This window comes from Lactuca serriola, chromosome 9, assembly GCF_051521515.1.
Source record: "Lactuca serriola cultivar US96UC23 chromosome 9, Lser_US96UC23_V15, whole genome shotgun sequence".
Taxonomy (NCBI): Eukaryota; Viridiplantae; Streptophyta; class Magnoliopsida; order Asterales; family Asteraceae; genus Lactuca; species Lactuca serriola.
The window spans coordinates 140,334,982-140,358,907 of NC_136416.1; the positions used below are offsets into that span (position 1 = coordinate 140,334,982).

The 23,926-nt window shown below is 34.3% G+C and overlaps 1 protein-coding gene across 1 annotated transcript; it reads left to right on the forward strand.

Moving 5' to 3' along the window:
* The first annotated feature begins 18,465 nt into the window (after positions 1–18,465).
* LOC145074781 (tropinone reductase homolog At5g06060-like) lies at positions 18,466–19,775 on the forward strand. Its single transcript, XM_079021107.1, has 4 exons — positions 18,466–18,849; positions 18,944–19,160; positions 19,246–19,352; positions 19,437–19,775. The coding sequence occupies exons 1-4, from the start codon at positions 18,544–18,546 to the stop codon at positions 19,611–19,613; spliced, it is 807 nt and encodes a 268-aa protein (XP_078877233.1). The 5' UTR covers positions 18,466–18,543; the 3' UTR covers positions 19,614–19,775.
* Positions 19,776–23,926: the final 4,151 nt, after the last annotated feature.

Sequence of the window (23,926 nt, forward strand, 5' to 3'; positions counted from 1 at the left end):
ATGAGAGAGAAAATGGCTTTTCTCTAGTTGGAAATGCGAATAATGAATGAATTTGGTTCAGAATTCTATTTATAGTCCTGAGATATTTTTGGTAGAAAATATTTTTATTCTTGAAATGATTTCTAATATTACAGAGTCTTGGAATAACAGTGTTGCACAAAACCCTAGTGCAACCACTCTCCTGATATCTCCTTAAGTGTAAATCCTGAAAAACTACCAAACTTATACCCGAAGTCTGGAATTTCACTGAAACTGTTCTAAGCTCTATTGTCTTGATATGGTTTGTTCAGAATGGAAATTTCGGGTTGTCACATAATCTTAGGCCCAAGGGTTTCAGTCCATATGTGGGTTTGAGGCCCACCAATTCTAAGCCCAACACTTGCGCCCAAAAACAGCCCTTGGCCCACTGTACGAGTATGCACGGTATATGTAACAGGTTCGCTCGACGTACGCTAACCTTGACCAGAGGTAGGAAACTGACCGGGTACGCGCAACGTACCCTGTACCCCCATCGTTCCTGCCAACCACCCTAAGATCCTCCTTTTGACTTAATCCATTAAGTCCTAACGTTTAAAACATAGATCTAGGCTCCTAACAATGTCCTAAACCATAAAGTTATGAAATTTATGCTTTTGCATGCATGGGTGGGGATTAAGTTACACATTAAGTCCATAAGTTCAGTTAGTGGCCATCTAGCACTTACATGGTTTAGGCTAAACCATCAAGGTCCGATTTTTATGGTTCTAAAAACCTCCATGAGCCAAAAAGTACAACTCATTTGGTCAAAATCTTCTAAAACTCAACGGGCCTCAAGTATGGGACTAAAATGTGACAAAAACACCCCAAAACTAAATCTAAGCATCCAATGATCAAATTTAAAGCTTTATACCTCAAATGGGTCAAAACCATAATTCCTTTGAGATTGATTTTGAAAAACTTTTGAAACTTTTGGTTTTTGAACATTTGAAAATTCATTTGGTTTTTGAACTCTTGATTGATCTTTTGAAAAAATTTATTTTTGAGTGGGACTTGTCTGAACAAAAGACTTATTTCAAGAAGAGGTCTTAACTTGTTCAACCATTTTCTTTTAAGAAGATTTTGTTAATAAAACTTTTTGTTTCTTTCGAGACTCAACATTTTGCCGATAAACCTTTTCCCTTGCTTTAGACATTAAAATTCCTTCATCTTTTGAAATATTTTGAATTTGTTCATAAAACATTTATGCTTTTGTAATTTGAGTTGGAGAATCTGATTCATTTGAAAGTTTTTCAACAACTACTTTTTCTTTCTTAACCTCCCAAACTCTTTTTGGTTTTTGTCGTTGAAGAGTAGATGAGTTTTTGTTAAGGTTGTTTTTGACAGTGCTTTGGTTAGAGAAAAAGCATTCTTTCGTTGCTTCTTTGTTGTCTTCAACAACATTTTTGTTGATTTCAGTATTGACTTTTTCTCCATTTCCTGTCGTAACAAACACTTGATTCGGAAATACCAAGTTATCAGTGCATGCGAAGTTTGGATACACCACAAAATTTGCTTCAAGATAATGAGGACCTTTTTCCTTCATTACCTTGTTTAATTTATCTGTTTCTACATACACTTGGTCAACAACAACTCTTGTAATAGTTGTGTCACTAGAATCAATTTTGTCATCATCATCACTATTAGTTTGATTATCTTCGACAATTACCCGGTCATGGTTATGAACTTTCGAAGTCGATGGTTGGTCAGTGCTATTCTTAACCAAAGATTCAACACATTTTTCTTTACTTTTGTTTATATAAGTGAAGTTAATGATAGATAACTTTGAACAATCAACAACTTTCTCATCCTCAGTTTCACTAATATTATCAAAATCATCTTCGATATCAACAAAATTGGTTTGAGAGTCAGATGTCGAATTCTCACTTCTTTTCAAAATTTGCATTTGTTCGTTTTTGGTCAAGGTATTATTCACAATATCAACTAGATCATTTGCATCTAAACATTCATCAATTTTAACTATACCATATGCATATGAATCATTTGGGACCTTGTCAAATTTAGATATCTTTTTCTCACAGTCAAAGGAATTCGAATCAATTTTCTCCCTTTTGAAAGCTAAAATGGGCAAAAGCTTCCTAAGCTGTTCTTTGCTAATGTCTGATGAATGATGCAAAGCAGTCAATGTTCCATAAAGGCGCTTAGCAGAATTACAATATATATATATATATATATGTTTGTTTGAACAAAATACAGTTGTCAGTTCAAAGGCTATCTCTATCACACATTACATTTGTCAATTGTAATTCTAAATTGTCTATCCTAGACTTCTTTGATTCCAAACTTCTCTGAGTTTCTAGCAGTAATGATTTAGACTTTTCAGCATCATTTACATATATAATTGATACATCAAACTCAGATAAAATCGAATTATATGAACTAGAAGGAATATTAAAGGGTTCGAAAAGATAACGTACCTTCGAAGTCATAGGAGACTTGTGAGCTGTGGTTGAAACAAAGCATGTTCCTGTAACATTCTCCTCATCATCTTTTCCTTCTTCGAAATTTGCGTACATTGCTCCAAGAGTCGGGTTTTGCGTCCCCTTATCGTCTGATCCAGATGACCAGATTTGATACGTCCCTTCCTCTTCACCAGTGCCTCTCACAACCAATGACATTCCTTTTAGTTTTGCTTTAACCTCCTCCAACTTAGCAGCATAGTATACTTCATCCTTCACTTTTTCTTTCTTATCTTCTCTTATCCTCAATATATAGTCACTTGCCATGTGATTTGCTGCATTAAAGTAGTGGCAGTCGAAACCAGAATCTCCTTTTAGTTTCTTATGTGGCTTTGAAACCTCAGGCTTAACTTCTTTCATTTCAAACTTCTTCTACTCTCTCACACTCTTCCCTAATGTAATACCATTGTTATCACCTCCTTTAAACTTTGAATTAAATGGCTTCTTATAGAATTTCTCCACTTTTTTGTTTGAGTAAAAAGCCACTGTTTCATCATCCAAATTAACAATCAATACTTCATCTTCCGAACCATCATAATCAGCTGAGTCAACCTCAGTCTCTCTGCTTGTCACCTTCAACACCAAAGCTACAAGACATCCCAAGCTCATTATCGATTCTTCAACAATTTCAGTGATCTCACTTTCATGAGCTTTCAACATGTTATACAGATCACCAAGAGAGTAGTTGTCAAAACTTTGCTGAGTCTTAATCACAAGACTGATATTTCACCATTCTTTACGAAGTCCCATTAGGAAGGTCAAGTTAAATTCCATTGTTGAATGAATGACTCCATATCGATTGCATATGAATATTAATTCACTAAGGCGATCAAAATAGAGTTCAATATTTTCACCTTCTTTTTGTTTGAACTCTCCTAGCTCATGCAGACATTGCTTAACAGTTCTTTTCCTTGTCTTCTCACTCCCTTGATACTTGTCTTTCAAAGTATCCCAAATTTATTTAGATGTCTTGCAACCACGCACATAGTTTTAAACCACCAGTGGAAGAGCACCATGGAGTTCACGCAAACATCTTTTCTCATTTTTATTCTATTTCTTTGTTCGTTGAACAACATTTGCACTAGAAGTAGTAGTTCCAACATGTTGTAACAAACTTGCAGGGTGAATTTCACCAGTAACACATTTCCAGAGATCTTCATCGATTCCATTCAGATAGTCTTCCATTCGATCAGCCCATTGATCATAGAATTCAGGAATTAACATCGGGATTTTTGTTGATGAACCGAGAAGATGAGAATAAGAAATCATCGTATTCATGTTGAAGTTAGCCATTTTTGTACGGAAGAGAATTGAGAAAAGCTTTAGAAATTAAGAATTTGATGGATGAAAATTCCAGAATTCAAACGGGGAACACTCAATTAAATAAATCGAAAGCAGAATCGAATCAATATAGAAGATCTGTAAGGATTTTTAGAATGAAAAGTGCGAACAATTTTGAGTTTAGAACGAGATTCATAAACTTTTGAACACTCGAGAAAATCAGATAACAGATATATGAATCCTGCTCTGATACCAAATGTAGTTGTTCTTGATCGAGTATCAGAAACAATATCATAGTTTAGATTGAATTATGAACACATGGAGTAAATAAGATTTGAATGAGTCGATTATAGCTTCTGAAAGATAAAGTGAAAGTTTAGAGTAAAAGTAGCAAAGACTCTAAAAGTTACTCTAACTCTAGTACCTATCACCTATTTATAGGGATTACAAAAGCATACAAAAAAAATACACAAGGGCTTATACAATAATGCTTTGATACTAAGACGTGCCCTTATGCAAACATACAAGACTGAGTTCGACAATTATATAAGACAAAGAACATTTCGACTCCTCACAACTGAATTCGACCTCAACATTTACTCCTTCTATCCTTGCAATAGAGAGAAAGTTCAATCAATACCATACTTGATTATCATACATTGATGATTTCTACCACTAATGCGAACAATTTGTGTTTATGAATAGCTATTATTCAAGTTTAACAATATCTTGTTGAAACTAGTGCCGACTATTACTACATCAGGTTATGGTTCTTGAGCTGCTTCAAGTTCCATGTACCTCTCATTTGCTTTGTCATTAGAAGCTTGCGTTCTACTAACTCAACTATTAGTGGAATAAGAAAACTTATTCTTGGTGGGTTTGAATATAATAATCTAAGCAACATTTAGAGTATTATATAATATGTATTTAGTAGGTTTTGGGTTTAGAAACTTTAGTCCAACATTGGCTTTAAATCCATAAAACATTTAAGTAAGATAGGGATGGAGCCTTTCCATACAAAATCTTACGAAGAAAATATTGTATTTACTTATTAGTTGGTATTTGTACTCCAGGTACAATGGACAGTGTTATATGTGTTATCCCATGGAAATAAAAGTAGGACATTTCTACAAATTAGAAAGTAAATCATATCAAGTAAGATTTAATTCATCTTTTATTATCATTAAGGCCTTAGATAACTCTTACTGGTTTGTATCTCAACTTTATATTTGAAAACTTAAACAAATGTTTCATAATTATGCTTTACCATGTAAAATATAATTGAAAATAATATAGTTATTAATAAAGTTGATTTGGTATCTTGTGCTAAATCTTAGACATTTATTAGAAAGGAAGTCATACACCATAGTGTATAGTTCCTTAATAATTTATTTTCTCTACTACTTAGTGAAAATATCCTTAGGAATCTTTTATATATAAATAAATTTTACATATATCAAATAAACCACATTATTTGCCTTCAAAGATCTTTTTCTTGAAGTTGGAATATGTGAATGTTATTTATATAATAAAGATAACAATGTCAAAGATGAGTTTGATTTAAAACAAGTTTGAGTCAAAAGTATTTTTGCATGTAGAACTTTTTATTGATAAAACGTTGATATTTACTTTATAATTCTTATTAAGAGATCTAGTCCCATAATTAGAATTTTAATCATTCCCGACTATGAAGGTGATCGTTATGAAAAACGATTTAAGTAAATAGTCAATCATTCATAAATTAAACCGAGACATATATTTAGGCAAGATAAATTAAAAAAATATATTGTTCCAAAACTAATATTGTTTTATAATACAAGTACATTGTATTCCTAGCGTAATTAATAAATTAAACTCCGAGAGTGAAGTTCCAGCTGGATTGTACCCAACTGGTTACTCTTCTATAAATATTTGCTAGCCACTTACAAATATTAGATTAACATTTAAATGCCAAGTACTTAAATGTTATATGTAAAGTATGAGTTTTATCTAGTAGATACCTGAAGTATTAGTATCTCTTCCATACTTTCTTTCCAGATAAGAGGAGCATATCCTCTTCCAGTGTCCAGTTACTCCATAAAAAAGTAGGATCCATCTATGTGGGCCTTATTGGATTTCTTAGGTTAAAAGGTGTTCAATCCATAAAACATAGGCATCCTAGATCACACAAGGTGACTTCTTTTGGCCTTATACTATTCCTAGTTTGATGTTAGAAACATCTTTAGCATCATAGTGATGCCTTTACTAGGTATAATGTTTATTCTTATTGCTCAAAGCAAATAGTTTAGGACTCAGATCTTTAAGTGTATACAATTTCATATTTCTCACAAGATTGTCTCTTAAGACATGAACCCATTCATTTAAGTTATATCTAGTGAATGTTATTATTTCATTAAGTCATTAAAGAAAAATGACAATTCATGATAATGACAATGGATCATTTAACTACAAAATTTTAATGAAATTCATTTAGTATATTCAATATTTTTAACTCTTTAATAATCAATACCCTTTTAGTTTCCAAAAACATTAATTATCAAAGTCTAGGATCCAAGTTGCAAAAAAAAAGGTTAGGTATCCTCTATCCCATCCACTTGAATTCAACCCGGTAGATATTGATTATCAGTTATATCTTACTATATAATTTCTGGATTTATGGGATCGCTAATAACAAATTTAATTACACATGTCTGATCCCATCTATGCCTCATAATTCTCTTGCTTAGGTATCCTTTATCATAAAATATTTCTGATTAAATCATCCAATTTGAAAACATGTGTAATCGACCTATAACTTGGTTATAAAAATCGTGAAGACACCATGACCACCAAATAATAACACTAAGCGGTTAGGTATCCTTTATCCCACTAGTGCAGACTAGACCCGTGTTAATGCAATAGTGTGTAGGCTATAAGTACACATATTATTGTTAGATCGTGAGCCATTAATTGTAAACATGTATATGCATTGTGTTCTATTCTATTTTGGGGAACTCACTAAACCTTGTGTTTACCCAATTGATTATAAATGTTTTTCAGGTACTTTATTGATTCGTGAGAAGGGCAAGGTTCTACTGTACATAAGCGCATTCACTACATGTTTCCGCACAATGTAATCATACTCAGATATATTTGAATAAATAAAAATGAAAAAATCGGGTTGAAAAATTCAGGACGTTACAATTAATAAAAGTATTAAATATCTACTGAAAGTAATTTATATGTGAATTACATGCTTATTGAGTAGAATATGTGTTAAATGTATATTTGATGATATACTCTATGCGAACCAAATATGGTTTTATATTCTTTAAGATGAACGTGTAATACTATTACATGATAATATTAACAAAACTATTATTTATGAGAAAGAAAATGTATATTAATACCTAATATTGTGTGTTAAATGTACATACTAGAATAAGATAGTGTTGCCTAAATAGATTTGGTATTGGGAATTGATATTAATCATTATAGTCTTGCCTAGTGATGAGATAAGACTCATAAATGATTCTTAGTTTGAGTTACGTTTGAAGAGATTTTAGATTTATCATCTACTATAAATATATTATATAAACATGAACTTTGGGATGATTATGGGTATTATAATCTTGTTTAGTTATACCCTAAGAATTAAAAGAGATGTTTAGTTCAATTAAATTTGGACACTAGGTAGTTTTTATTGGGATACCGATGAGCTTGAAACGTAGAGTATAATTGTATTTCACAGGTGCAACTTGTGTTGGGGTACTATTATGTGCCATAAGTACTATTATGTACGAAGTGCTTTTTCGATAGTACTACGTGTCAGGGTACGTGAGCATATCGACTACTACATTCGTATTCCCCTCCTTTTTTCTTTTTATAAGCTTTGTGTCCCCGTGTTTCCATTTATAGAGTAATCGAGTGAGCTTCGTAGATAGCCATATAGGTTGAGTTTGAGGGTATAACTATGTTCAATAATACCTTAGGGTCAGACCACTTCTAGGCATGTTTAAGTCATCTAGTAGAGTATATATGACCAACCATGACTTAACTGTATTGCGGTGTTAATGAAGAAAGCTTCATTCAAGTACTCAATTTCCCTCATTTGTTGTCTTTATCATTTCCGGTACAAAGTAATCAGCTTCGTAACTCATCTAGCGGAATATGGATGACCAACCCCGAAGATAGTATGTCTTGTGGTGTTAATGAATCACTCTGATTCGAGAGTATGAATTGGGTATATTCATTCGAGTATTCCATTCCTTTTATTGTTGTATTTCCCAACCCGACCCACTCATTTTATATGCATCACAGGTAGCGGTGTTTAGACTGCTGAAGACTTGAATATGATGTTGAGTGATTGAAGATAAGGCCTACAATAATGTCCAGGATCGTTAGGTCTTTACATTGTAACGTATGTTGTGTATCAATTATTAAATCCTTAAAGTTTTTATAAATTTGAGACAATCATTTGTACTAAAAAAAATTGTAATATACTAGGAATTTCCACAAATAAAGATGTTATGAATTTTAAAAGAGTAAATAATTTTTTTAGTTGTGAAAATTGGGGATGTCAAAAAATACTCCAGGGACATCCAAGATTGATAAAGTTGCAAACTTTATCTGGATTTTTTCCTTAAACTCTAACCAAAACCATAAAAGGGACACAAAAGCCATAAAATGCAAGATCTAGGAAGCTTAAGCTACAAAGTTGGGAGTCTGAATACTTACAAAGGCTTACATGGTACATAAGATGTTGGATCTCTTTTGGAAACACATATTGAGGCTCCATAGGATAATAACCTTCCTTCAAAACACCCTACATGTCACACTTCTACAATAATAAAGGGAGGAAAGGAAAGGGGGCTAGGGTTTCGAGCCTAGATGACAAGAAACCCTAAAAGTTAGAGGGGTATAAATAGGGCCTAAATCTTGAAACCTAGGGTTTGTCCATATTGTGGCACCGCGCCACGAGCATTAAACGAACACCACCACGCGAAAAGTTAAAATTCCCAAACTAAAAATAGATTCAACCATGCACAAAATTAACTCATACTTGAAACGAGCATTACAATTCTCCACCACATGAATAAGATTTCTTCATCAAAATCCACTACACCAAATAACTTAGGATAGTGCTTGCTAGGGATTATCATATGACCCATTAAACCAGGCTGGACCAGAAAAAAACGGGGACTGGATCCGGACCGAACTGGAAATACATTTAACTGGACCTGTTTTCAGTTTTAATTTGTAACAAAAATTGGTTTTAGGGCTTAGACCGGATCGAACCTGAAATAAGTATTTTTACTCGGACCGAACTGAAAACGAAAAGATATTATTATTTTTTTGATCGACGTGACAATAGCTTCTCCAATCAATTCAGATTGTCAATCTTTTTATTGGGATTCACCTTTTCGAATACGAAGTTAAACGTGTGTGCGTGTGTGTGTGTGTATATATATATATATATATATATATATATATATATAGATGTGTGTGTGTGTGTGTTTGTTATAATTTGTTGTGTTTTACAAATAAAAATTGCTTTCTATAAAAAATCCAATTATTGAATAAAAATTGTTGTTATTTTATAAAAAAGTGTATTTTTTTTTTTATAAAACGTACAGTTTTTTGTTAAATTGTGCAATGTTTTTATTTATTTATTTATTTTTATTTTTATTTTTAGGTTTATTATAAAAGGTGTAGTTTTTTTTATAAAACATGTTTTTTGTTAAAAAGTGATTTTTTTTTATAAAACATGAAATTTTTGTTAAGTGCAGTTTTTTTTTTTTTTTTTTTTTTTTTTTTTTTTTTTTTAAAGCTTGTTTAGCCCAACAAATGGTTTAATTCAGTCCAAATTAAAACCAAATCCCGTTGGGGACCCGGAACCAAAAACGAAGCACATAGCCTACCCTAAACCGGTCCAATTTTCGATTAAGGTAATTCAAAGATTTCAGGTTTTCGATCTTGGGCCGGTTTTGCTTAATATTGGAATGAGAGCGTCTTTAATTCTTAATTTTTGTTCGCTTAATATTGGAATGAGAGCGTCTTTAATTCTTAATTTTTGTTCGTTGCTAAAGTATAGTATTTTCGATAGCATTACTTTATATTCTTTTTTGTTGGTTCAAATTTAGAAAATTTAACATATATTCTTTCGAATGATCGGTTAACATAGGCACATTAATTTCCTAGGTTTTACTACCTTTGTGCACATATGATCTTTCTTTTTTGTTAAAAAATAAACAATATCTACTTTAATAAATGAATGTTATTTTTGCCACCTGTCTTCTTCTTCTTCATTTTAAGACATGTCATTTTGTGGGAGTTTTAGAATTATTATTTTCCACTTGTTATTTTTTAGGAATTTGTATTTTTTTTAAAATAAAATTCCATAAAATTCTAAAGAGTTTTATAAGAAAATGAAATTATTCTATTAATTTGATAATAAAGTGTCATAAATGCTTCAAAGAATTTTTTTATTTCTTTTATAAATGTTCCAAAAGATTATAATATCTTATATAAAAGTATTACTTTATAAAATATTTAATGTTTAAATATTGATATTAAATTTAAATTTTTAATAAACACGTATAATACACGAGTATTACACCTAGTTCTTATTAGAATATTTAATGAAAAGGAAGGTTCTATTTTAAATTAGATTTTATGTTAATAATCACTACAAGGATTGAGGCCTATACAGACGACAATTAGGGACCCTGTACTGACGGCTTGTCGTCGGTAAATCTTATACCGACGACATGTCGTCTATAAAAAGTCGTTGGCACAGATCCGTCGGTAAAAGTCGAAATTGTCGTCGGGATAGGAGTCGTCAGTATTGAGTAACTAATCCAGACGACAACTCGTCGGAATAGGGTCGTCGGGATTGATTTTCGAGGAAATAAGAATTTTTTTTTATTCGGGAGCTATACCGACAACTTGTCGTCGGGAAAAGTGTGTGTAATACCGACGATATGTCGTCTGGAAAGATTAAAACTGTTTTTTCTGTTACTAAGCTGTACCGACGATATGTCGTCGGTATAGCCTGGTTTTTTTTTTTTCACTTCTTTTTTTTTATATATACCAAATCTGTTTGTTAAAACAAATCCAAAATACATATTTGCAGAATAATATAAATATAACATAACATAACATACCATTAAAATCCAAAAACACTTAATAAACCTAACATACCATTCAAATTCTACTACATACCATATCATTCATATTCTACTACATAACCAAAAAAACAAGTTTTTAACAAACATTGTTGTCACTATCGTTCTAGTTCTCCTCTTCCTCCTCATCATCATCATTATCACCATCATCATCATCATCACCATCATCATCATCATCATCATCATCATCATTATCATCTTCGTGTTCATTGGATGTTTCGAAGTTATTTTGTGAAAACATATTGGGATTAAACTGGAATTGTGGCATTGGTTGTGGTTGGAAGTTTGGAATGACGGACGCGAAGGTGTTATTAAACATTTGGTTCATTTATAGCATTTGTTGTTGCATGATTTGATTTTGTTGGGATAATACAGCAACTTGGGGATTATCTGAAGATTGGGATGTGGAAGCTTTGGAACGTTTGGTATGTTCATTTGAAAATAAATTATTGTTGATGCTTGGTTTCCTTCCAATTCCGCGCATATGCCCACGTCTCTCACCAAGGGCACGAGCGAGGCATTGTTCTTCATTTAGCTTTTCGTTCTCCCGAAGCTCTGACTGCATCAACATCTTCTCTCGTTGAATGTTTTCCTAAAATAAAGAAAACAATAAAAATACATTAATTAAAAAAATAACTAAATTTATACACTAAAATAATAATAATATACCTTAAACTAACGATAATAATAATAACATATTTATCAAACAACTTATTAACTTCGTTTATTACTTACCCAAACTACTTCTGCTTGCGGTGTACACCAACCCCGACTTTCTTTAAATCGCATCTGTCTCCAACCCTTGATATGTTGTGGGTCTTCTCCTTTTTCTGTCTATAATAAGCCAAAAACAATTAATATAATTATATAAGTGTTAAAGAAAACTATAAAATACAAATAAACTTAATTACCTCCTCACGTCGCCTGTCTGCATATGTTCTACTTCCATGAGAACTCGTAATTTAAAGTTTAGACCTGCTTTCTTTACATTCTTTGCACTGCTTCCTATAACCCTCATCCAAAAAAAGAAGATCAATCATATTATTCTAAGCTTTGTCGTCCATATCATCCGGTGGACATTGTCTAGCACCTTCAACATCATTATACCAACCAACTCTTTCAAAATAATCTTTCACTTCATGTTTGTGCTCTTTATAAGCTTTTTGACAGTCGCTCTATACAATCGCTCGAACGGCTTCCCACAGATCTGTACCCCGATACATATCAAGATTAAAATATGTCTGCAATAAAAAAACAAAATTAATTTGTAAAAAAATATTTAAAAAGTAAAAAATTTTCACATATAAAAAGTATTTTGTACTTACTTCAATCTCAGGATACATAACTTCATAGTAATGGAAAGAAACACGTCTCCAAGTCCTATAATGGAGTGGTACATGATCTGCCACAAAGTTTGAGATAAACCTTGTCAACATTTTGCCATTTGTATTTATGAATCTATAGGTCCCCCCTCTAATATCAATATCCACAGGTAAAGGTTGGACGCTGTGCTTGAACTTTTTTCGCATGTTTAAGCATCTTCCTTTTCCACGTCGACGCATCGGGTTTGCTACATTGACACATAGAACTAAAAATTTAGAAATTTAAAACTTTAAAAATATATTCAATATATTTATGAACTTCATGTAACTTACAAGATTGGCAACCCATCGGTATCTTGCTTGCACGCTTATGTGGATGTCGTTCCCCGCTATCTCCTCCATGCCCCCTCGCAACATGTGTAGCCATCTGTTTAACAAATATTAGAAAATATACTAAACATAATTAAAAAAAAACTAATAAACAATTTTAAGCAATCAAAATGTATAACAACCGTAACATACCATCAATCATAATCATCACTAGAACAATATACATGTACAACATCATCATTAATAAATTCGTCATCATTTATGAAATCGTTATCATTATCTGAAGAGTACGTATCACCACCATCATCGTCATCATTAAAAAAACTGTCATCGTTTCTAGTAGGAGCCACACTTGATTCACCATCGTCATCATTATCTAAAAAGTACATATCATCACTGTCAACGGAGTATGTATCATCATCATCATCATCATCACCTAAATTGACAGCCAAGGGAAAATCATTTGATCAAGTGTCATTAACTACATCTATCTCATTAACACCGATACTTGGATGATCCCAAAGTTTTCGATGATGAACATCTTCCACAACTCTCCAATTATTATTTCGAGTAGGATCTTGGAGATAAAACACTTGTTTAGCTTGAGTGGCTAAGATGTATTGTTGATCGTCATACCATGTTTTACCGACATATCATTCATGACTGGTATCGATAACAACCATATTCTTTTTACTAATTAAACGTCCATTACCTAATGATGCATTGAACCATTTACCACGAAAGAGTACAACTGAATAACCATGTAAATAGTGCAACTCTATGATGTCCTCCAGTTGACCGTAGAATGGTGTACCGTCTACTCCTAATGTAAGAATGCCATTATTTTGAGTAGTACGTTGGAGATCACGGCTAAGCACAACAAATCGAACACCATTTACTATGCAGGCGGTGTAACAAGTTGCATCTAACGGACCATGTGCCAACGCCTTTAATTTGTTAGTACAACCCGAAGGTGATTCTCTTTCGAGGCGATAAATCTATAAGGAAATATAATATTGTACATTTAAGTAATAATATAAATTAGTTTTATATTATAAATTAGAATATAAGGTATTTACCTTTCTTTTGAACCATGGAGGAAATTCTGTTTTCAAATCACTTTAAGGCGATTCTGATTTGAATTCGCTGGATGTGAGACAAAACAATTAGAATAGTTTGAAGATATGATAGCACTATCGGAAAAGTAGTTAATAGATCACAAAACTTACGATATGTAGCATTTTAACTCATCCTCATCGCAATTGTTTAGTACAAACCAATGCAATGATTTTTTGGCATCTTTACAAAGTTCGGCGAGCTTCTTAGTGGACATCGGTCGACATTGTGATGAGAACACATTAAATTGCCTTTTTGGAAGGCCAGGATCCTCATTTCTATCAACCCGATTGAATTTCGTTTGCATACCCTCAAGATACATAGAGCAGAATGTCAAAGCTTCGTCTGCAACATAATTTTTAAGTTTTTTCATGTATCTTTCAAAAGGATACATCCATCTCATGTGTACAGGCCCTCCAAGAATTGCTTCTTCAGGTAAATGAAGAATTAGATGAATCATGATGTCAAAAAATGCTGGAGGATATATCAACTCAAGATTGCATAAAATTTTCACCACTTCTTTTCTGGCATTTCTCATGTCGTTAACATCTAATGACCGTGCACAATTTTTTTTTGAAGAATGTACACAAGTCAATGATTGTTGTTGAAACATTTTCTGGGAGAAATGCTTGAACCCCTATAGGCAGCAGTCGTTGCATGAGGATGTGATGATCGTGAGACTTTAGCCCAACCAAATTTGATGCAGTATCATTCACTTTCTTATTAAAGTTCGATCCAAAACCATCAGGTAGCCTCACTCCTTTAATGAATTGACAGAATCGTTGTCGATCAATTGGTTTAAAGGAGTAATCAGCATGTGGTAGTATTATTTTCTTCTTGTTGTCTTCCTTCTTATTGTTGACTTTCTTCCTCTTGTTGACTTTCTCTTTTGGCCATTGATCTGGACGAATGCCCATATATTTCAAGTCTTCTCTTGCTTCTTTTTTGTCTTTGGTTTTTTCATTCATCAATGCAGTATTAACAAAATTCCCGTCCACATTTTTCTCCACATGCATAAAATCTATATTGTGTTTTAGCTCGAGGGAAGACCAATACTCAAGCTCAAAAAAGATACTACATTTCGTCCAATTCAACTCTTTTTTTCTTGTTTCATCATTGCGCTTTCTTGTTGCACCCCCGTGCTCAGGATGTTTCCCTAGAATACGATCAGGGAGACAAGCCAATTGCTTTAATATAGCTGTATTGTTGAATCGTCTTGGATGTGGCCTTCTCTCAGGTTGACCATTAAACAATAAACGTTTCCTCCACTTATGGTTCATATGCAAGAATCGTCTATGACCAACATAAGACATCTTGTTGGTGACATGAATGGAAGATGTGTATGCGTTACAAGTAGGACATGCTAAATAACCTTGACCACTCCATCCAGACAAACTTCCACGTGCTGGAAAATCATTGATAGTCCATAACAACATCGCACGCATGTTGAATACGGTGTTGGTTGATGCATCTCTCATTTGGACTCCTTCGGCCCACAACATTTTCAACTCATCCACCAAAGGCCTCAAGAAAACATCAATGTCCTTTGAGGGTTATTAGGTCCAGGAATTAGCAAAGTTAGCATGAAAGAAGACTCTTTCATACATATCCATGGTGGTGTATTATAGGTAGTTAATATAACCGGCCAAGTACTATAAGTACTATTGAAGTTGCCAAATGGAGTGAAGCCATCAGCAGCCAAACCTAGACGGACATTTCTAGGTTCTTTAGCAAACTCTGGATATCTTTGATCAAAATCTTGCCATGACTTCCCATCAACCGGATGATACATCATACCATCTATTGAGCGTCCAGTATTATGCCAACTCATATCTTTAGCTGTGAAGCTGGAGCTATACATCCGTCGAAGTCTTGGAGTCAAAGGAAAGTACCGCAACACTTTTTGTGGCACTTTCTTCCCCTTTGTATTTGTGTCCATCCATCTACTCTCCTTACAAATCGGGCAATTCTGCATGGAACCGTTCTCCTTCCAAAACAAAGCACAATCATTTTTGCAATCGTGGATCAATTGATATGCTAACCTTATCTTTCTCAACTTCTTTTTAGCTTCATAGTGTGAAGCTGGAATTTTGCTCTTCGGGAAAGCAACTCTTAGCAACTCTACACGTTGGTCAAACAAACTATTTGTCCATCTATTGATCACTTTAATATGCAACAACTTTGCCAAAAAGTTTAAGGCAGACATATCGCTACATTCATGGTATAACTTGGTATTGAGCTCCTCAAACAAATCATCAAATTTCGGGTCTATACCTCGCCCCTCCTCGTCTATATTTTCTTGATTTGTATTTTGTTCCGCCAAAACATCATCAATTACATCAAACATCTCATTACTTGTGGGCGTGTTTACTGGAATGTTTGTTCTTGGAGTCGAATTGTAGCTTAAATCCTAAGAACCGACATGTTTCTCACTGTGATGAATCCACGTAGTATATGTTTCTAGAAACCCAATGTCATGTAAGTGGGCATAAACCATAGGAAAAACATGTCGATACGAATTCACACACGTTTTGCACGGGCAACGCACTTTGCCTTTGGAGTTGACATGTTTCTCAGCAATCTTCATAAAGTTTTTAAGACCTTCCAAGTATTTTGAAGACATTCGGTTCTCTCTAATCCAACTCTTATCGATCGTCATTGTTGTTTCATTATTAAAAATTGTATTATATATATAGTTATCGAAAGTTAGATTGTATTTGAGCTATATAAATAAATATATACCCAAAAATGGATAGATAGAGTATTCACAATGGTTATGCAGAAGAAACTTAAACTAAAAATCAACGATTCAACGTGTTTTAATAAGAAAATCATATCAATTTGATTTTATAATTTATTTTATTTTAATATTAATATTACTTTGATTTTAAAACTAATTTAATTTGATTTTATAATTAATTTGATTTTGTTTTAAATTAATATTAATTTGATTTTGTTTTAAATTAATATTAATTTGATTTTAAAACTAATTTAATTTGATTTTACAATTAATTTAATATTTTGTTTTTATTGATTTTTTTTAAATTAAATCACATTTACTTTATAATTATTTTTAAATTACTAAAAGTACGTTGCTATTAATAACCTAATTAAGCTAAAGTCGTAATGACTAACATTAAGTCACTAACAAAATTAAACACTCAAATTGTGAAGTTTGTTTGCTAGTTCTATAAGGTTGCATATAAAATCAAATTGTGAAGATGATTCCTAGAATTTTTTTGGTTAAGTATTGTTTTTATGTATTAATTCAAAATATAATGTCTGTATATAGCTTACCCTTAAGTTTTTTTTAGAGTTTCTAGTTGTTTCGGTTATATCATTATAGTTTTTTCCTTTATTTTTCTTATTCATTTTTATATTTATATATGGTTGACATTGCTGCATGCTCTTTATTAGTGCTTTCACAAATTGTATGTCTATGTAGTTTAAGATTTTTTAGAACTATTAGGAAACTAAATTAATAAGTGTGATTGGGTTCTTATCACACTAATGCACTAAAATTATCATCTAATGCACTATTGGGAAACTAAATTAATGAGTGTGATTGAGTTCTTATCACACTAATGCACTAAAATTATTATCTAATGCACCCTTGAAGCACATCTAATGCACTAAAATTATCATCATTTAAAACCATTCATATCAATGCAATTCAAAGTGGTCATTATGTTATATATACATATCATGGTCTATGAAAAAAAAAAAAAACACTGCATTGTCTCTGTGGTGTGGTATAGTTTAAGGAGGAAATTAAAAAATCAATAAACTAACCTCAAAATATGGTCAATCACTGGAATTCCTTTTCTATGGGGGTGGTGAACCTTTTTCCCAACCAATAGAGAGAAATGGGGCTGTGATTTAGGGCTCCATATTATTACAAATCAAGGACAAAAGTATTAGAAATTAAGAAGCAATCAAGCACCAAAACCCTTACCTTGGTGGTAGATGAACTCGAAAGTAGCTGGAAGCCCTTGAGATCACCGACAAACTGTGAGAGAAAAATGGTGAGCCCGACTGCAAAAAGAAAGCTGAAAGGGTGTTTTGTTACCAGGGAAACCCTATACCGATGACATGTTGTCGGTATAGGTCAACCAAAACGTCGTCGTATAGCTTTACGTCATTAAAAAATAAAATAAAATAAAAAAAGGATTTCACGCGGATCGGGGCCCCCTTTTACCGACGACATGTCGTCTGTATTGCCTGGCGAAATGACATCGTTCCCATATTCTGCGACACGGATTAAAAATAAAAGGAAATTAAATTTTAATCAACATATACCGACGACATGTCGTCGGCATAGGTCGACAAAAACGACGTCGTCTTGGATTTCTGCTACAAGGAAATAAAATAAATCGAAATTTTTTTTTTAGATCATTTTCCAGACGACAAGTCGTCTGTAAAGCTTTTCGATATACCGCCAACATTTCATCTTTTCCCGCCGAGTCTGTACCGACGACATGTCGTCGGTATAGCCCTTCTGGTCAAAGTTTAATGGTCAATGTTTTTTTTCTTCGTACCGACATGTCGTCGGTATAGGGTCACTTTTGCCGACGACATGTGTCGTTGGATAGGTTTCGTCTGCACATGATGAAATTCTTGTAGTGAATAACCTAAATATTGTTGTTTAACATTTTGCGCACAAAATATGTGGCTGAAATGATCCCCTTTATCATTTAAAAACAAGTCTCTCTCAAAAAGTTATTTCCTATATATTTTAAAATCATAAACACAAAAACTTAGATTTAATGCTTTACAGATTATATAGGCGCCAGTGATATCGATAGAAATAAAACAACCAGACTCGGTCAGAGCATGGCGACTGCAGCACCTTTCTCTGGTCCAATCGGAAATTCCAGATGGTCACTAGCCGGAATGACTGCTGTCGTCACCGGTGGTACACTTGGGATCGGCTATGCTGTGGTGGAGGAACTGGCGGAGTTAGGAGCAGAAGTGCACACCTGCTCACGTACTGAGTCTGTACTTAACCAACGCTTACAAGAATGGTCTGACAAGGGCTTTAAGGTCACTGGATCCGTCTGTGACTTATCTTCTCGTCCCCAACGGGAACAGTTTGTGGAAAAAGTTACATCACTTTTCGGTGGCAAGCTCAACATCCTAGTAAGTTCTTCCATGTCTTACCCGAAGCTCTAGTTCTTTTTTCTTTCAGATGAATCATGCACAAGACTTACTTCCTCAGACCTGTCTCCTGTAGATCAACAATGTTGGAACAAATATATTTATAAACACGTTAGAGTTTACCCCAGAAGAGTATTCCATGATCATGGCTACCAATTTGGAGTCTTGTTACCATATGTGTCAACTTACACATCCTCTTTTAAAAGCTTCTGGAGCTGGAAACATTGTGTTCATTTCGTCTGTTATGGGTCTGGTTCATACACCTTTTGGATCCATTTACAGTGCCACCAAAGGTATGTTTGTTTGGCGCCATATATAATGCATGCATGTCCGATCGATGAAAACGGGTGGGTTGTAATGTTAGTTTTGCGTCTACAGGTGCAATGAATCAGCTTGCAAAGAATTTAGCATGTGAATGGGCTAAAGATAACATTCGGTCTAATAGTGTAGCACCATGGGCCACTAAAACCCCACTCGCCCAACATGTAATATGACTTCTTCATCTTGCCCTTTTATCTTTACTGAATATTGATAGTTAATGTCGTAATTCCCTTGATTTGTATATGCAGATTATTGAAAAAGAGGAGTTTTTGGAAGCTATGGCATCTAGAACTCCTCTGAAACGTGTTGCAGAACCAAATGAAGTTTCATCTCTTGTAGCGTTCCTTTGCCTACCTGCTGCTTCTTACATCACTGGCCAAACCATTGCTGTTGATGGTGGATTTACGGTTAATGGATTCCCGTAAGTCAGTGAGTGCAAACGTACGTATGTGCAGGATTCTGAAGTTGGGAATAAATTGATTATGTCGTATTGTTTCTTTTGATGTTCTAACTCTCTCTTTTCTTATGTAATCTGTCTAGAGTTGTTTGTTAAGTAAAATGGTTAAAATAAGAGTAATCTTCAGAAATTTTGTCCCTGTGTTTCTCAAAATATTAAATTTAGAGTCTATTAGTTTTTAATATCTTCAATCATGGTCCCTATGGTTTAAATTTTTTTTAATGGATCCTCCTTATAGTTATCTCCTTTATTTATTTATTTTTTTTCTGTTAATTCTAAACATGCGTCGAGTATGTGAGAACAAAATGGTCTTTTACATACCACAATGATTATTTATGGAGTTTTACATACCACAATGATTATTTAGAGCTACACGGGACAACAAAATCCGTTCGATTGGACCTGCATGGGAATTAAAAGTTTAGAGTAGCAAATCATTAAAAAAAATACAATCTTTAAAACAAAGTTTATCAAACTAATATTTCACCTGGGGCAATAAAAAAAAAAATCAAAGGTGTTGTTGGTAGATACTGCAATAGCAACAGGGGCAAGAATGTCTATGAAGACATTTGAGCTGGGCATAACTGTATCGGGGAGAACATTTCTTGGTCGAGTGGCACTTCGTGTGAATCGTGTTCCCGGCCTTAATTCACCTCCTTCACCCCTAAGCTGATTATATAAAATGGATTCATGCAAGCTAAAAGATATTTTAAAGATGAGTAAATTCAATTTTAAATTATACGATTCTTACGTGGGTGCCAAAATACACGTTGAGTTATTATTTTTAAAAATCGACCTTCATGCAGAGGTCAAAATACACGTTCAGTCTCTATTTTCAAAAATTAATTCGGATCGTCCCTCGTTTGGTTAAAATTTGCGCGTTTCGTTCTTTGTTAGTTTAATTTGCACATTTCATCCTTTGTGAAACATGAAATGACTGTAATATCATTTTTAATTTTTAATTTATTTATTTTTATATTTCTCACTAATTTTAATTATTAAAAAAATCTAATTAAATTTATGGCTCCACCTAACCCTTTTAAATAAAAAACCCCAACAACCCTTCTTTCCCTTAATTTTTTTTGACAAATATTAAACATCACGACCGTCGGACTGTTTAAAGAAAGAAACACAGTCATTGGAATTTGCTACAACCACCATTGGAAACACCGGAAATAATTCCAGTATTGATCACTGATACTCTGACAATGAGTTGCCTTACCACAACCCTCGTCTATCTCTTTCCGTTAACTCCATTGTTTTAGATCGACGTCGCCTAGTGCCGCCACCACCAGAAGAATGAGCCGTTTACCATCAGAAAATGTAAGGGTGCGTTTAGTTGCGGAAAAATGAGCCGTTTTCCGGAAAAATTTTCCAAGAAAAATGAAAATTTTGAAAACGCGTTTAGTTCGTCTATTTTTTCTAAATTTTTCATGGAAAATGAAAATTTTCCGTTTTCTAAAATTACAAAGAAGTTGGAAAATTTTGGAAAACTGATAATCATTGTTTTTCATATTTTTCTAATTCCAAAATTTTTCTATAAACACACACCCACTCCACCCCATCCACCTCTACCTACCTCCACCTTAACATCCCCCACCCACCGACACACACACACATACATACCCACCCCCCACACACCCACCCGCACACACACACACACACCAACCCACAAACACACACACACACATACACACACCAACCCACACACACATACATACCTACCCACACACACCCACCCGCACACACACACACATACCTACCCACCCACACACATACACACCTGCACACACACAGACACACCAACCCACGCACACCCACATACATACCCATCCACACACACACACATACACACACCCATCCACACACACACACACCCACCCACAAACACACACACATACATACCCACCCACACACACACACACCCGCACACACACACACCAACACACATACACACACACCCACCCACAAACACACACACACATACACATACATACATACCCACCCACACACCCACCTACAAACACACACACACACATACATATACATACCTACCCACACACACACACCCACCCACAAACACACACACACATACATACCCACCGTCACACATACCCACCCGCACACACACACACACGCACACCAACACACACACCCACACACAAACCCACACCTACCCCCACCCCCACCCTCACAGACACACACACACACCCACATACACAAACCTACACCTACCCCCACAAACACACACATATACATACACACTCACACCCCCACCCACCCAACACCACCACGACAATCACCGACCTACCATCACCACCACCACCACCAGTAACCCGTCACTAGCACCGCCACCACCGCTGCCGCCACCATCACCACCACTAACACAATTGCCGCCGCCACCACCATCGCCTGTTATCACCACCACCACCGCTGACCCGCTACCGTCACCGCCCCACCCACACCCTACCACCGCTACTGCTTTTTTTAAAATGAAAACCGATAGAAAAATACACATCTAAACACGTTTTCTAATTTTCTAAAACTGAAAATGAAAAATGAATAAGTTTACCTAAACGTGTTTTCTAAATTTATCAATGAAAAATGAAAATGGAAAACGAAAATCGAAAAGGAAAAACAAAAAACGGAAAATGAAAATTGTTTTTCCGTAACTAAACGCAACACAAGTATCTCAAACCTCCCATGGAGCAATGTGACGCCAACGATGATAACTGATGCTTTGCGCTTGTACGTTAACAACGATGTCTGTAACACTTGAAAATTGAAGAATACATCCGATGGTGGTGAGCTATTATGGTGATGGCGACCTGTAGTGGAGATGTCATCAACTGGTGGTGGTTCGATTGATGCTGAAGAAGAAGGGGTGAGAAAGAAGATCGATGACGAGTTGCGGTGACTATAGTACCCAAATTTTCTTTTAGGAGGTCCGCCCTTTCTGTTTCAGGAGAGTTGGTAGGACGACAGTAATCTAGGGAGGTCAGGATCTGTGTAGATCTGATTGGAAAGGAGGTTGGCAATCAGAAAAGAGAACAAGAGAATGAGGAGGAACGTTGTGATGTAGGGTATTGGATCTGATTGTGGATCCTGATGGGGAGAAGACTGACGGTGGTGCTTAGTTTTCGTTGGAGTCATGGAGCCATTGGGCGGCGTGGTGGTTTTCTTTGGCGTTATGGAGGTAAGTGGACAACATTAGGGTTGTTGTTGGAATAAAGTGGAAGACAAGGTAGAAGAAAATTGGGAAAATGAAGGGGAAAGGGAAGGGGTGGGGTATTTATTTATTTATTTTTTAATTTAAAATGACAAGAAAATAAAAGAAAAATAAAAAAGAAATTATTAAATGTAAAATACTAATTTTATGGTCGCAAGGATGACCCGAGTGAAATAAAAAATTATACAGGAATGGTCCGAGTTCATTTTAAAAATAGAAACTGAACATGTATTTTGGTTCTTACGCGATGGACGATTCATGTAATTTACTCTTTAAAGTTTCTCATTTAACCTTTTTGTTCTATTTACAATATTCTTATTGGTTTCAATGGCTAAAGATATTAATGTCGGATTAGTGTCTAAGTCCATAACTATATTTGGTATGTACTTGACCCGGTTGGAGCATGGTCCTTTTGGGTTGCCTTGACCAAAACAACTTGACTGGATGAATAATAGAGAAATAGCTTATTATGGTTTATTAATATATTATAAGAATAATATATTAAAAGAAAAATCATAATTATTTAGTTAACATTGGTCAAGAATTAATTAAGAATTATTTTTGTGGTCAAAAGAGGTTAATTGAATTAAGGGAACTGAATTGTAATTATGTAATGGTTGCAAAGTTGGGTAAGGGTAACCGTAAAGGATAGGGTGGACGAATTCTAAGGATAATGCCTTAGGAATTCGTCCAAATGAATGGTTCTAGAAGTACCTTATGGGCTGCTTGGTGGCTAAGTAACACGATAAGGATAATGACTAAAACCCTAATTCCCAAACCTATATAAAGACTCCTTAGGCATGAGAATTCGGCTACACCTAACCCTAGAAGTCGTGGAGCTGAATTTTCCATCTCCCCTCTCTCTCTTGCTTCATCCAATTGCTTGTGGTGTTTGTGATTCATTAGAGGCATAACATTTAGGGTGCTAAGGTTCTTAAAGCTTTAAAATCTACAATCAACAATCAAGGTATTCATCTAACTTGTTTATTTGATATTCAATTAGTTTTGTTGTATGCTAGATTAGGGTTTTGCAAGCCTTGGACCATATACAT

What these genes read in the sequence shown, in the direction of transcription:
- LOC145074781 (XM_079021107.1), top strand. Translation starts at nt 18,544, where the DNA reads ATGGCGACTGCAGCACCTTTCTCTGGTCCAATCGGAAATTCCAGATGG. An exon ending in GTGGCAAGCTCAACATCCTA is followed by an intron (nt 18,850 to 18,943) that starts GTAAGTTCTTCC and finishes TGTCTCCTGTAG; the next exon opens with ATCAACAATGTTGGAACAAA. An exon ending in AAACCCCACTCGCCCAACAT is followed by an intron (nt 19,353 to 19,436) that starts GTAATATGACTT and finishes TTGTATATGCAG; the next exon opens with ATTATTGAAAAAGAGGAGTT.